At 64.9% G+C, this 14,320-nt stretch overlaps 1 protein-coding gene across 1 annotated transcript in view; it reads left to right on the forward strand.

The window, feature by feature from the left end:
• Positions 1-3,353: 3,353 nt before the first annotated feature.
• The window catches only part of PFKFB4 (6-phosphofructo-2-kinase/fructose-2,6-biphosphatase 4), a 25,647-nt gene continuing 14,680 nt past the window's right edge, over positions 3,354-14,320 (forward strand). Inside the window, exons 1-2 of the mRNA XM_059664830.1 lie at positions 3,354-3,862; positions 10,546-10,662. Coding sequence (XP_059520813.1) covers positions 3,577-3,862; positions 10,546-10,662 — 403 coding nt within the window. The 5' untranslated portion in view covers positions 3,354-3,576. The remainder of the gene's footprint in view (positions 3,863-10,545; positions 10,663-14,320) is intronic.

The following is a 14,320-nucleotide window of genomic DNA, read 5'->3' on the forward strand; positions in this document are numbered from 1 at the left end:
CTGCAGAGGCAGGGGGCGGGCGGGTTGTGGACTCCACGCTGCTGGGGGTGGAACCCAGGCCAGTTGGGCTGCAGGATGGACAGAGGCTGGGAAGGAGGCAGCCGGCTGATGGACCCCGGGGCAAGGAGCAGCAGGCAGGGTAGGCACAGGTGGCCTGGAGGGGGGGGGTTAGGAATGTTCGGGGTGCGGCCGGGGTGGTGCTGGCAGGAGTGCAAGGCTGTGGGGGTCTCAGCAGGTACAGGGCTGCTCTGAGGGGCACCAGCCCGTCTGTGGTCAGGAAGAGGGGAACTCAGTAGCTTCCCCAGGAGCGGGGCCCAGGGGGAACTATAAATAGCGCTTCCTGCAGCCCCGGAGGAGGGACCGCCAGCTGGAGCTGCTCAGGCCCTCCTGCTGGGCCCTTCGCTGGCCTCCTAGGGGTCACGCTGGTCCAGGTCCCCCTGGGGGGTCATACCAGTTTGGGGAGGTCCTGAGGCTCATTTGGGAAGTTTTTCATATGATTTGGCTTTAGCGCTTAAACCAGCATTTTTAGGATACCTGCTGGGGGCCATCCTGAGTGGAGTAAGCACCTATTGTGTGCTCTGCCCGGCGCATGAGCCTCCCTGGGTCCCTGGCGGCTCCTAAATCCTTTGGGCACCTACTGTGTGCCGGGCTGGAATCAGCCAGTGCTGGCCAGGTCCCCAGGCTGCTCCGTCACATGGCTGCATGCCTCCAAGTGGCCTCACGCCCTCTGTGAGCTCTGGACCCAGGGAGTCACCGGGCTGCTCCTTGGCCGGAAGTGGCCGGAGGGAGCCGGGACTCCTGGGAGCCCTCCAATCCTCCCGGAGGCGGCCGAGGGAGAGGAGGAGGGGGGTGAAGGCGGAGGGGGCCGCAGAGAGCAGGGCCTGGGCGCGGGCTCGTCAGTGCGTGTGCTCCTGCAGCTTTCACGTGCTGACGTGTGGGTCTGTGTGGTGGTCACCGAGGTCCCTGGCCTTCCTGCTGCAAAGGCTGGTTTGGTGGTTGGCCAGGGCTGGTCAGCAGTTCAGGATGGAAGAGTTTGAGGCTTGAGGCCACCCCACTGCTCATAGCCTGGGGCACTGGGAGGCCCAGTGGGCAGTGCAGCGGGCACCCCAGGAGGCAACCAGGGCCGGGGGGGGGGGTCCCTGTGGGGAGACTGAGCCGGACATGCTCACACATGAGGGCCCACTGACATCAGCACACATCCCACCCCTGGGCCCGGACAGCTGGCTCACTGTGGCATGGCCGAGGGGGCAAAAGCCAGGAGGGCACCAGTGAGGCTGAGGGTGAGGAAGCAGGAGAGCACTTCAGTGGGTCGGGGGGGGGGGCGGGGGGGGAGGCAGGTGCGGCAGTGGGAGTGGCTGCGAGGAGTGGGGGGGGGGGTGCTCTGAGGGCTGCAGGGGACCCTGGCCTTGGGAAGGGGCCCAGGCTTCTGCATTGACCTGTGACCCTCACTGCGTGCAGGGTCCTGGGAGGGTATGTCTGAGTCAGCCCTGGCTCAGGCTGTTTGGGGAAGAGTGGGAGGTGGAGAGCTTTTGCATTTCCTTGGAAGCCAGGCCCATACTCTGGGTGTGGAGGTGGCTGCCCAGACATGGCCCTGGCCCCCCGCCCTGCCCTGGCTGCCCTTTACCCGGAGCCTTTGACTGATATCCCGTGGGGGTGGGGGGGCAAGGGCAGGCCCGAGGCGGTGCTGGGTGTCCGTGATGTTCGAGGAGGCAGCCTCTGCAGTGAGCGCTGGGTGCTGGAGGGGGTGTGGGCCTATGTGACAGTCTCTGAGGCCAGGGCGGCCCCGGGATGACCTTGGCCGGGGCTGGCAGAGGTTGGCTGTGTCAGGAACGGATGAGTGGCTGTCGAGGAGTAGGAAGCAGCAGGGAAGTCACAAGGGGTGTCCTGCTCCCAGGAGCCACCCACACCCACGGGTGTGCTCACAGCTGCCAGGCATGAGGTGGAGGGAGCTGGGGCGGCACAGCAGAGGGCGGGGGAAGGGGAAGTGGCCAGATCCGTCCCAGACCCGGAGGGCATGGGGGGGGGGCAGCCAGAGCTGGTTTCAGGGTGCGGCCAGGTGGGCTCCCGGCAGGTGTATCTCCTGAACCTTCATTCCCTGGGAAGTGGGCAGGCCATCTGTAGCGGGCATCTTAAGGTCCTGGCCAGGCTCTGAAGGGCTGGGTGGGAATTTGGAGAACTAAGGCCAGGCAGGGGTGTGGCCAGGAGGGCAGGGGGAGGGGTGCTGTGCTGCGGTTGGCCCCTAGCTTCTGGTCCTGGCCAGGCACCCCTGGGGCAGAGAGAACTTGAGGATGCAGTGCTCCGTCAAGGGGGTGGTGGACGCCGGCGCTAGAGGGCAGTGTGATGGGCCCCAGGGGCCCCAGGGCAGAAAGAGTCCAAAGCTTGCAGACAGGGGAGTGGCCAGGGTTTCTGGACTTCCGTCTTTCCGCCTCGCCCCTGGCCTCCACTGCGATTTGAGAGGCAGACCAGCGGTTCTCAACCTGTGGGTCGCGACCCCCAAAGGGGGTCGCCTAAGACCATCCTGCATATCAGATATTTACATGACGATTCATAACAGTAGCAACATTACAGTTATGAAGTAGCAACGAAAATAATGTTATGGTTGGGTCACAACATGAGGACCTGTATTTAAAGGGCCAGAAGGTTGAGAACCACTGCAAAGCATATAATAAATGGTAACATGAATGTGCTTGAGAGTGGATTTTTCAGACATGGACATATTTCATCTATACCAGAATCTTGTAAGATTTAAAAAAATGTATATATATTATTGATTTCAGAGAGGAAGGGAGAGGAAGAGAGAGAAACATCAACGATAAGAGAGAATCATGGACTGGTTGCCCCCTGCACGCCCCACACTGGGGATCGAGCCCGCAACCCGGGCCTGTGCCCCGACCGGGAATCGAACCGTGACCTCCTGGTTCCTGGGTGGACGCTCAGCCACGGAGCCACGGGGGCCAGACCCTTGTAAGATGGATGACGGGCACGTGCCACCTCCAGCGAGTGCCCGGAGAGCTTGGTTGCCAGCTCCCACGCACCTGCTCCAGGCGGACCCTGTGTAGCCCGAGCTGCTCAGCGGCCAAGGCGGAGAGAGAAACACCATCCGCTCTGACCTGCGTCCTGAGCCTTGTCCCGAGAGCAAGGCCTTTCCAGCCCCTTGAGAGGAGCCGGTCGCTCCCGTGGGCGGGTGCAGGGCGCAGCGGGGTTGACAGCCCAGACGTCAGGCCAGTGACCAGTCGCGCCGAGGCCGTCCGCCTGGTCCTGACCAATCAAGCCCCGCGGGTCCCGTAAGCCCCGCCCCCTGGCGTGGAAACCCCGCCCTCCTGGAACCCTGAGGTCCCGCGTGGTGAGGAGCGGACCCGGGTGCCCTGGGGGCGAGGCGGCGATTGCCCGGAGCGAGGCCCTGGGAGAGACCGGTACACACGTGCGTGGCCAGGGTGCGCGTGCTGGGCTCCTGCACCCGAAGTGGGGCCAGTACCAGCCGGGACGCGGGCCCGAGTGCGCTGGGCATGCGCACCCGGGATCCCGGCAGGGAGGGCGGGCCTGCGGCGGCCAAACCCGCAGGCGGGCGATTTGCGCATGCGTGGTCCTGGGCCACGCCCTCTCCCGTTGGGGCGGGGCCTACGCGTCCTGGGCGGGGCCTCGGGAGTGGGACGTGCGTCACGGCAGCTTGAAGAGGGGCGGGCCGAGGGGCGGGGCCTCCGGTGGCCCGAGCTGGCGGGGCTGCTCGGGTGGGAGCCGTGCGGTCCGGCTGCTCGCGGCTCCGGGATGGCCTCCCCGCGGGAGCTGACGCAGAACCCCCTGAAGAAGATCTGGGTGCCGTACAGCAACGGGCGGCCCGCCCTGCACGCCTGCCAGCGCCGCGGTGAGGCGGGGTCCGCGGGGAGCGCGGGGGCGGTGCGCGGTGATGGATGGGGCGGCCTGGGCAGTGGTCTGTCGCGGCGAGGGGCCGGGAGCCGCGGGGAACCGGGACAGGTGAGGCTGAGGCTGCCGGGCTGGTGGGAGGGGAGCGGAGCGGGTGGTGGGCGAGGACAGGGGTGGCAGAGCTGGAGGCGGAGGCCGGTCTGCGGGGAGGTCTCGGCTCCTGGGGGCCAGGTCCGGCCCCGGCCCCGCCCCCGCGCACTCCTGTTCCCCCACCGCTCAGGCCAGGGGCACCTGGAGCCCCTGCCCTGTCCTGTCTGCTGGCCAGAGAGCGTGGGCCGGTGGCCGGCCGCGTCCGAGCTGGGCTGGCCCTAGAGGAACTGCTTGGCCTCTCTGAGCCCAGCGCTTTCAAAGGCCCGAGAGCGAGCTCGCCCTCCGGTGGGAGGAGGGGCGGGGCGCCCGGGGCCTAATCACCCACCTCGGCACCTAAAGCCAAGTTTTGGGGGTAATTCCAGGGAGGTGCGGGTTTGACCAGAAAGGGGCCGTGCGGGCACTGTGCCATGCGGGCCCGTGTTTGTGTCGCGGGTAGAAGGTAAACTTAGGGGTGAAACATCTGGGAGGCACGCTGAGATGCCTGTCATCGTTAAGCTCACCTTCCGGGGTCTTGGGTGTTTAATTCCCCACCTTGCCTTTCCACTTGTCCTAAATGAGCCTGCGGCCTCTTTATTACAAAGAGAAAGAAAAGGTCTGTTTCAGGAGTCACGGAAGCCTGTGGAGAAGGTGCACGTTGGCAAGGACCTCAGAGAACATCTGTGCCAGCTCCTGGCACAGAAATGGGCATGGCCATCAGGAGGCTGGGTGGTGTGCGGGGTCTCCCTGCCCCCGACCTCTGCTTGGCCGTGATCTGGGGGGGAGAGAGGGCTGTGCTGGGCCTGGCTCTGACATGGTGTGAGACCTGGGGGAGTGTGTCTCTTACCACACTGTGGGTCCTGGCAGGGGGTGGCCCTGGCGGGGCACGGAGCCTGTGACCCTGCCTTCAGTCCTGGGCCAGAGCTTCCATCCCCGGCTGTGTCCTCAGGGGCTTGGTGACGCCCACTCCGCTCCCGCACTCGGTGGAGGTGTGGAGGCCAGTGGAGGTGTGGAGGCCGGTGGAGGTGTGGAGGCCGGTGGAGGTGTGGAGGCCGGTGGAGGTGCGGAGGCCGGGGCCCCTGCTCCTGGCCGTCTGTGTGAGGGCTGTTTCACTCCAAGGGGAGGAGGAAGAGCCTGGACTCTGGAGGCAGGAACGCTCGGCTGCATCAGGGCCAGCTTGTGGCCTCGGGCAGGGCGACTCCTCCAGGCCCGGGTCCGAGCTGTCACCAGCTGCCGAGGGGCTCCGCGCAGCTGCCGTGAGCTTCGGGACGAGGGGGCTCTCCGAAGGGGTAGCTGGCCGTCTCGTCATTTCACCGCTTGTCGCTCCCGCAGTCAGGGTGGAAGCAGCAATTCTGAGAGAACCCCCCCCAGCCCCCCACACAGACGGGAGGGGACCTGCGGCCTCGAGGGAGGGGACTGGCCGAGGTCCTTCGGCCACTTGGGTGGGTCTGTATTTCTCCAGGCTCCAAGTCTGTGATTAAAACCTGGCTTTGGCCCTGCCGGCGTGTCTCAGTGGTTGAGCGTCAACCTGTGAACCAGGTCACGGCTCGATTCCCTGAAGGGCACAGGCCCGGTTGTGGGCTCGATCTCCAGTGTGGGGCGTGCAGGAGGCAGCCGGTCAATGATTATCTCTCATCATCGATGTTTCTCTTGCTCCCTCTCCCTTCCTCTCTGAAATCAATAAAAAATATTAAAACAAACAAACAAACAAAATACCTGGCTCTGGCCTGAGAGAGGGGCTCATGGCATCACACTGCCTCCGGGCGCACAGCGGGGGACCGTGGGCTGGCCCAGCACAGGAGGCTGCACTGGCACTCCAGAGGCCAAGATGACGCCTGCAGCCGGTGCGGGGTTAGGCCCGGTTAGGGTCCCGGAGCTCACAGCAGGGAGTGACTCAGCAGGGAGCGAACCGGGAACCTGTACGTGTGCATTTCACCCTCGCAGAACGGATCATGGCGAGGCTGGGGGGGACGGGGGAGGGCCTGAGGGAGGGGGTGGGTGGACGTTGATTCGATCAGGCACCGGGGTTTGTGGAGACGAGGGCGCGGGGCTCCCGGCTGGTCTGCCGTGGCCGTGGTCTCCCAGCTCTCCGGGCACCCGAGGCCGCTTGTCTGCGGGGTGTCCCTGCCCCTCCATCCCCTCTTCATCATTAGTTCCTCCTCCATTTGCACCTGAGGTTGCCTCCCTCGTCACTGACCCCTTAGCTCAGATCTGGGGGAGTTTTGGGGGTGGGTGAGGCAGAGATGAAGAGGGGACTCAGGCCCTAGCCGGTTTGGCTCAGTGGATAGAGTGTCGGCCTGTGGACTGAAGGGTCCTGGGTTCAATTCCGGTCAAGGGCACATGCCCAGGTTGCAGGCTCGATCCCCAGTGGAGGCAGCCAATCAATGATTCTCTCTCATCATTGATGTTTCTATCTCTCCCTCTCCCTCTCCCTTCCTCTCTGAAATAAAAAATACGTAATTAAAAAGGGGGAGGGGGCTCAGGGAGCAGGGCAGAAAGGACAGTGCTTGTCTGATGGCTCTTCTTAGGCAGAAGGTGGAGGACTTGCTGGGTCTGCACGTGGCGGGGGTGGCCGGGCGGGTGGGGGAGTTGGCCATCTGTCCCCCTGAACAGGACAGACCCGGCGCTTAGCTTTGAGGAGCTGTTCCGTCCCCGCCCGCCCGGGGTGTCCAGCAGGTGCAGCTCAGGAACCCGTCTGGACTCACGTCGGGGACTCGTGGCTGCCCCCGGGGTGGCGCCTGCAGGGAGTGGCCGCTGCCAGCACCAGGCTTGTCTCGGGCCTCTCGCCTGCTCGGCCTCCCCGGGCCTTTTTTTTTTTTTTTTAATGGCGGACTTTATCATTATCTTTGTCCCAATATTCATTCATTCTTTCCTCACCCGAGGATATTTTTCCATTGATTTTTCAGAGAGTGGAAGAGAGAGGGAGAGACAGAGAGAAACATCCATGGGAGAGAAACACATCGATGGGTTGCCTCTTGCATGAGCCCCGACCAGGGAGGAGCCTGCAACTGAGGTACATGCCCTTGACCGGAATCGAACCCGGGACCCATCGGTCCCCAGGCCGATGCTCTATGCACTGAGCCACACCGGCCAGGGCCAGGCCTCCATGGCCTAGAGCGATTGCGCAGGAACAGGAAGCTGAGTGGCATGTCTTCAGACTTCCTTCCGCACACGCCGGTGTCCTGAACAGCGTGTCCTGCTGTCCTGTTGCTCAACGTGAGGGTCCTTGAGGCCCAGAGCTGCTCGCCCGGCTCACCGGTCCGCGCGCCGTGCCCCACGCGTCGTGCTGGGGTTTCCCGTGTTTGGCTTCTGGAGGCAGGGCTGTTGTGAAGACACTTGTACTTTGGTTTTTCTTTTGAGTCATTTCCTTGGACGCTTATCTTGAGGAGCAGAGGTGATAGGTAACGTATTACTCTGGCTTTCGCCCAGCCTGGACTCGCTGCCCTTCTGCCCACCAGGCCATGCAGGGGCGGGGGCTGCTGCGAACACCAGGGGGGCGGCCAGGGCCCTCTGGGCAGATGGACGTGCAGAGGGCATGCAGGATCCTAGTCCCGAGGCTGCGGGAGGACCCTCCAGGGACAGCGCGGTGCGGGGGGGGGGGGGCGGCGGGGGGGGGGCCTTCTCGAAGGGAGCAGGTCTCCCCCTCCCCACCAGCAATAGCGATGCCCTGCCCTGAGGTTGCTCGGTTGCTTGGTTGCTTGGTTGCTCCAGAGCCGACAACTGGCCAGGAGTTGTGCAAACAGCGGGCCCTGGCGATGGCCCTCGGGACACAGGGCCTTGCCTAACTTGTTTTTCTCCCCCCTTAGCCAGCGGAGGCTCTTCTGCAAGCTTCCGGGGGATGCCCTCCTGCCCTCCCCTGGGGCTCCCTGTTGGTCACATTGGCCTGGCTGGCACTTGGGGCCCCTCTGGCCATCTGTTGTCCACAGGGCCCGCCTGGGACAGAGGTGCCTCGGCACCGGGACTCCCAAGGGCCTCGGTGCTGAGGGGCAGCTGTGTCCTCCTCCTGGCGCTGCCAGGGCCGTGCAGGGGCACCGCTTCCCCGAGGTGCTCTCACTGGGAGATAGTGCTGGACCCCACAGGGAGGGCGGTCAGCACGGGGCCCAGCCCGGCCGGCGGGGCTCAGGGGTTGAGTGTCGACCTATGAGCCAGGAGGTCACCGTTTGATTCCCGGTCAGGGCACAGGCCTGGATTGCGGGCTCCATCCCCAGTGTGGGGTGTGCAGGGAGCAGCCGATCCATGATTCTCTCTCATATCGATGTTTCTCTCTCTCACTCTCTCCTTCTTCTCAGAAATCAATGAAAATCTATTTAATAAAAACACGACAAGACCAGGCCTCCCTGCCCCTGCCCCCCAGCAGGGCTGGCCCTGGGCCACGGCTGCAGCCTGCGGGGGCCCTGCAGGGTCAGGTGAAGGCAGCTGCAGCCACGCGGCTAAGAAGGGCCCGCAGGTCCCCGCACCGGGCCAGCTGTCCGTCCACTGCGGCTGCACCTCGCCCAGGGCCTGAGGCTTCTGGGGTGAGACCAGCTGAAAGCTGTGCTGGGTCACGTGAGGCCGGCATTCTATGGTTCGGTGTCTGTCCAGGGGCCAGGGAGGGGGCTGTGTCCTGACCCTTCCCCTCCGGCCCCCGCAGCTTCCTGATGGGCGCTGACTGGTGGCAGACGGGACAGGACCCGGGCCGAGGGCTGTCGCAGGGTCCACCCTGTGGGCATCACCTGGGTCTCTGGTCTCGGCCTCTGGCAGCCTCACCCTGTTGGGTTTGAGATGCTTCCCTCCTCCCTCCTGCCCATCACCCGTGAGCACCCGTCTGTGCCAGGCCCCAGCGCCCGCCTGCTCTGCTCCTGGCGCTGTGTGGGGCTCAGTCTCCTTGGTGAGGTGGCGGGATGGAGGGCGAGGAGCCTGAGGAAGGTGTAGGCCAGCGGTTCTCAACCTGTGGGTCCCGACCCCTTTGGCGGTCGAACGACCCTTTCACAGGGGTCGCCTAAGACCATCCTGCACATCAGATATTTACATGACGATTCCTAACAGCTATGAAATAGCAACGAAAATAATGTTATGGCTGGGTCACAGCATGAGGAGCTGTATTTAAAGGGCCAGAAGGTTGAGACCCACTGGTCTAGCGCCGTGGTCGGCAAACTGCGGCTCACGAGCCACATGCGGCTCTTTGGCCCCTGAGTGTGGCTCTGCCTAAGCCTTAGGAGGACCCTAACTAAGTTATTAACAATGTACCTGCCTATATAGTTTAAAAAATGTGGCTCTCAAAGGAAATTTCAGTCGTTGTCCTGTTGATACGTGGCTCTGTGGACTGAGGAGTGTGCGACCACGGGTCGAGGGGAAGAAGCATTGGGAGCTGGGCTTTGTGCGATGAAGAGACATGAACCTGGGAAGGGGAGCAGGGTCTGAACGGGGAGGAATGCGGAGCGGCCACTGGCCCCCGGGTGGCAACCGGGGCGCTCGCTGCCTCCCGCGGGTCCTGGCTGCCCTGCTGGCCATGGGAACGCCCATCTGTGGCAGCTGGGGTGTGGCAGGTTTGGCTTCATATCTGGTGATGCCCAGCAGGTCGGGCTGGCGAGGTCCCCCGCATCTGCTGGGGCCCAGGCAGGCCTGGGGCAGAGCCAGCTCCTCTGCCCTAAGGCCCATCGGCCGGTGTAATAATCACAGACACGAAACAGATCAGCATGAGAAAATAACCAAATTAACCGGTGCCCCTGCACGGCCCGGGCAGCGCCAGGCGGAGGACACAGCTGTCCCTCAGCACCGAGGCCCTTGGGAGTCGGGGTGCCGAGGCACCTCTGTCCCAGGCGGGCCCTGCGGACAACAGATGGCCAGAGGGGCCCCAAGTTCCAGGCCAGTATGACCAACAGGGAGCGCCAGGGGAGGGCAGGAGGGCATCCCGGACAGTGAGCAAGATGAGGAAGCTTGCAGAAGAGCCCCCACAGCTGGCCCGGTGCGGGGACCTGCGGGCCCTTCTCAGCCGCGTGGCTGCAGCTGCCTTCACCTGACCCTGCAGGGCCCCGCAGGCTGCAGCCGTGGCCCAGGGCCAGCCCTGCTGGGGGGCAGGGGCAGGGAGGCCTGGTCCTGTCGTTTGTGTTTTTATTAAATGGATTTTCATTGATTTCCGAGAAGAATTTGGCACACGCGTACGGGAGCCCGGGAGGGGTTGAGGGAATGAGACGCCCTAGCCGGGCTCGGTCCGGCGCCTCGGAGCTTCAGAGGCGGGTGCGGGAGAAGAGCCCCCCTTGGTCAGCAGGGTGTGCCCACCCCGTGAAGGTCAAAGAGGTGCCCTCTGGTAGCAGCCGTGGGCATGGCCTGGAAGTCAGTTTCTTCTCCGTAGCTCCGGGCTGGGCAGAAGGTTCTTGAGTCTGTGGCCAAAGTTGCCTTTTGCTCAAGACAACCCGCATGGCACAGAGGCCCGTGTGGGGTGATGGTGCAGGACTCCCGGGGGGCAGGCATGCTGGCGGAGGCGTGAGACCGGCCTGGGCTGCTCAGGGACCGTAGGGGGTGATGCCACCCCGTGCCCCGAGGCCGAGGGCCCGTCTGACCTGCGCCCTCGCCTTCCAGTGTGCATGACCAACTGCCCCACGCTCATCGTCATGGTGGGCCTGCCCGCCCGGGGCAAGACCTACATCTCCAAGAAGCTGACGCGCTACCTGAACTGGATCGGCGTGCCCACGCGGGGTGAGGCTCGGCCGGCTCTCCAGGGGCTGGGGGCCGAGTGGGGGGGAGGGAGGAGAGGGGACTGGCTGGGTGGGGCCCGGGGGGGGGGTGGGGGGGGGGGGGGGAGGGGGGTGGCGAGGTCGGAGTGGGCGGGCTGCTTTGTGGGAGAGCCGAGCCTGCCTTCTCTCCTCCAGAGTTCAACGTGGGCCAGTATCGCCGGGACATGGTCCAGACGTACAGGTCTTTTGAGTTTTTCCTCCAGACAACGAAGAGGGCCTGAGGATCCGAAGTGAGTGAGCGTGCGCATGTGCGTGTGCGCGCGTGCATGTGCGTGTGTGTGCGCATGTGCATGTGTGCGCGCGTGTGCGTGTGTGTTTGTGTGTTGTGTGCGTTTGTGTGTTTATGTGCGTTTGTGCACACACATGCATGTGCGCGTGTGCACACGTGTACAAGGGCCAGGAGCCTGTGGAGCCCGGTGGCTGGTCAGGACAGAGCTGCTCCTGAGCCCTGGCCTCGCCTGCCCATGGGCTGAGCCCGGGCTGGTCCGTCGGCCTCAGGGCTGGGGGTTGGGTGTGAGGGGGGCAGGGGGAGGGTGTGGTGTCTTGGTGCTGGCCTGGGGGTGATGAGGACATCCTGGTGGGGGGGCGGGGGGAGGACGGGGCCTCAGGGAGGCGGCCGAGGCTTAGCCAGGGCAGGTCAAGGCGCCCTCCTTGGGGACAGCCTCTGGGAGGGAGGAAGCCGAGTGGGTGCAGGTACAGCCTGGGGGGGGGGGCAGCTCGCAAAGCCGGAAGGACCAGGACCGGGCCCAGAGCTGGCCCCAGGATAAGCCCTCGGGACCTCTGGAGGGGGTCAGCTGGTGTCTGGCGGGTGCCCGAGACCCTGGCTCAGCTGTGAAGGGCTGGGTGACGTTCACCCTCCCGCTGTTGTTCTTGCGATGGGCATTTGCACCCCCCCCCCCCCCCCGCACCCTCCGACCTGAGTCCTTCCTCCGGAGACTCGCGCTCGGGGCACCGACACCGGCTGGGGCTGGCGGTGTGAGGAGCTGCTGCTCCCCGGCCAGGCGTCAGCTGAGTTGCGAGCAGCTTCCTCGCCCTGGGTCTGGCCCAGCATTGGAGCAGGGCGCTGAGCAGAGGGTGGCCGAGCCCCACTGACCTCCCCAAGCCCAGCACAGCCCGGTCACCGGGCCAGACGCCAGCTGGGTGTGGACACTGGGCGGCCAGGGCGCCCCACCGTGGCCTCTGCTCTTGGGGAAGTGGGTGGGGCCAGGCTGCTGCACCAGGAAGGGCCGACATTCAGGCCTTTGTGGCCGAATTGTGGGTGACGCTCAGTTTGGGCCCTGGTGCTATCGACCCAGACAGAAGGGAGGGGCTGAGATTTGAGCTCCTACTGTGCGCTGGGCGTGAGGCCCAGTGTCACCCTCCCCCCCCTGTACAGGGGGAACAGGCTCAGACGTCTCACACAAGATGCCGAGTTATCGACACACGCCATGGGCACACATGGGTCCACACACACACACACACGTGTCCATGTGTGCACAGTCGCACTGCCCACGTGAGTAAGCACACATGTGGACACCTCACTCATACGTGTGCTGCCAAACCACAGCACACAGGACACGCACGCACATACCTGCGTACCTCACCACACACACAGGCGTTCGGGGTCACCGTGGAGACGTTCTCACACTCAGGCAGACGGTATGGGGTCCCCAGGGCCCCCCAGTTCAGGGTCAGTGATTTGCTGGGACCTCAGCCTGCGGCCCTCCTGGCTGAGGTTTCTCACAGCAAATGGTGCAGAGCAGCCCCGGCTAAGGGTTCAAGTCCAGAGGAAACCAGGCTTCCGGGCGTCCTCTGCCCCCGGCTCCGGCCCGAGACACAGACTCCTGCAGCAGGAGCTCGTCACGGACGCGGGCCAGGGTTTACCGGGGGCTGGTCACCCCGGTGCCTGTGTACGCAGACGGCATTTGCACACCCATGTCCTGTATCACACACACATACTGAAGCCTACACTTGCGTGTGTGGGTGCGTGCACACGTACCCCGTGTACACGTGTGCGCACCCAGTCACCACACACGAGGGCTTGGGGACACGGTGTTTGCTCAGACGCCATGATGTCCCACAATTCAGTTCACTCGGGTCAGCTCCCAAGGCTGAGGGCTCAGTCCCCAGCCCCTCTGCAAGCAGCAGCCAGAGCCGCGGGCGCCCCTGCTCCTCCGGGCCCTGTGCCGGGCTCCTCAGCCTCTCCAGGCCCAGGGACTGGCTGGACGCGCCCCCGCGCTCAGGACCACACGCACTTGCGTTTACGGGTTCGCGGTAAAGGGTACAGCAGCCAGCCCTGGCCGGTTGGGTGCCTGTGGACTGAAGGGCCCCGGGTTCGATTCCAGTCAAGGGCACAGGCCGGGTTGTGCGATCAATCCCCAGCAGGGGGCGTGCAGGAGGCAGCTGATCCATGATTCTCTCTCATCCTTGATGTTTCTCTCTCTTTGTCTTCCTTCCTCTCTGAAATCAGTAAAAAATATTTTAAAAAAGAAAGGGAGGGAGGGAGACAACAGCCAAAGGGAAGAGGTGCCCCGCAGGGCAGGGCAGGGCAGGGCGGAGCTCCCAGCCCTCGGGGCGGCACCCCCACGCCCTCACCAACCTGGAGGCTCCCCAGCTCTGTGCTTCAGGGGCTTTCCTAGCGCTCAGGTCGGTCTCCAGCCCGCCCCCCACTGCGTGGGACGGTCCCTGACCCTCCTGCGGCCACGGGGGCGCTGGCTGACCCCGTGTCTCCTCCCGGAAGGCAGTGCGCCCTGGCCGCTCTCCGTGACGTCCGGCGGTTCCTTAGTGAGGAGGGGGCCACGTGGCGGTGAGTGTGACACCCGGGACATCTGGGGGGCATGTGGGAGCCCACACGCATCCGTCCCTGTTGCTCATGGGCCTCTAGAGGGAAGGCGGGTGTGTGACCACGGCCAGGGGCAGCCCCCGGAGAACGTGCAGCCGCTGGGCGGGGGGGCGCCAGGGGCTGGGGAGGGGCTGGGCTGTGGCTGCCTTTGCCTCTGAGTGCTTGTCCAAGGCCCTAGCCCCCCTCCCCCCCACACACACACACACACGGGCCGGAGGGATCAGGTCCCCTCCCCTGCCCTCCCCTCTCCTTTCTACTGGGGTCTTAGGGTAGGTTAGAGGTCAACATGGGTTCATGGGTTCAGTTCTCCAGGTTTAACTAGTTTCACGGGACATCCTGTGGGTCAGCGTGAGCAGAGCAGCTGCTGAGAGCGTCCCCCGGGGAGGGTTGGCGGCCCTGCCCTGCGGGAGCAGAGCACCCCCTCCTGCCAGCTCCCGGGCGCGGGTGCGAGGAGACTGGCCGGGGCGGCGGCGGCCGGTGGGATGCCCAGTAGCCTCCACCGTCTCCGTCTCCGGGGCCAGAGGCGCGTTAACCCAGTTTGGTGCTAGGTTTTCGATGCAACAAACACCACCCGCGAGCGGAGGGCGACCATCTTTAATTTTGGGAGCAGAACGGCTACAAGGTGAGACCTGGGGGCCTCCGGGCCCCTTTCCCGGCCTCCTGATGGCGGGGCTCCGGACAGGGCGGCCCCAGGAGGAGGGCCTGGGCCTCGGCTGCTTGTGGGGCCCTGGGCCGGGCGGGCGCTCGGTGGGGCCAGCCCGCCCTGACGACCCGGGTCCCCCCTGCCCTCGCCCTGGTC

Source organism: Myotis daubentonii, chromosome 14 (assembly GCF_963259705.1).
Source record: "Myotis daubentonii chromosome 14, mMyoDau2.1, whole genome shotgun sequence".
NCBI classification, from domain to species: domain Eukaryota; kingdom Metazoa; phylum Chordata; class Mammalia; order Chiroptera; family Vespertilionidae; genus Myotis; species Myotis daubentonii.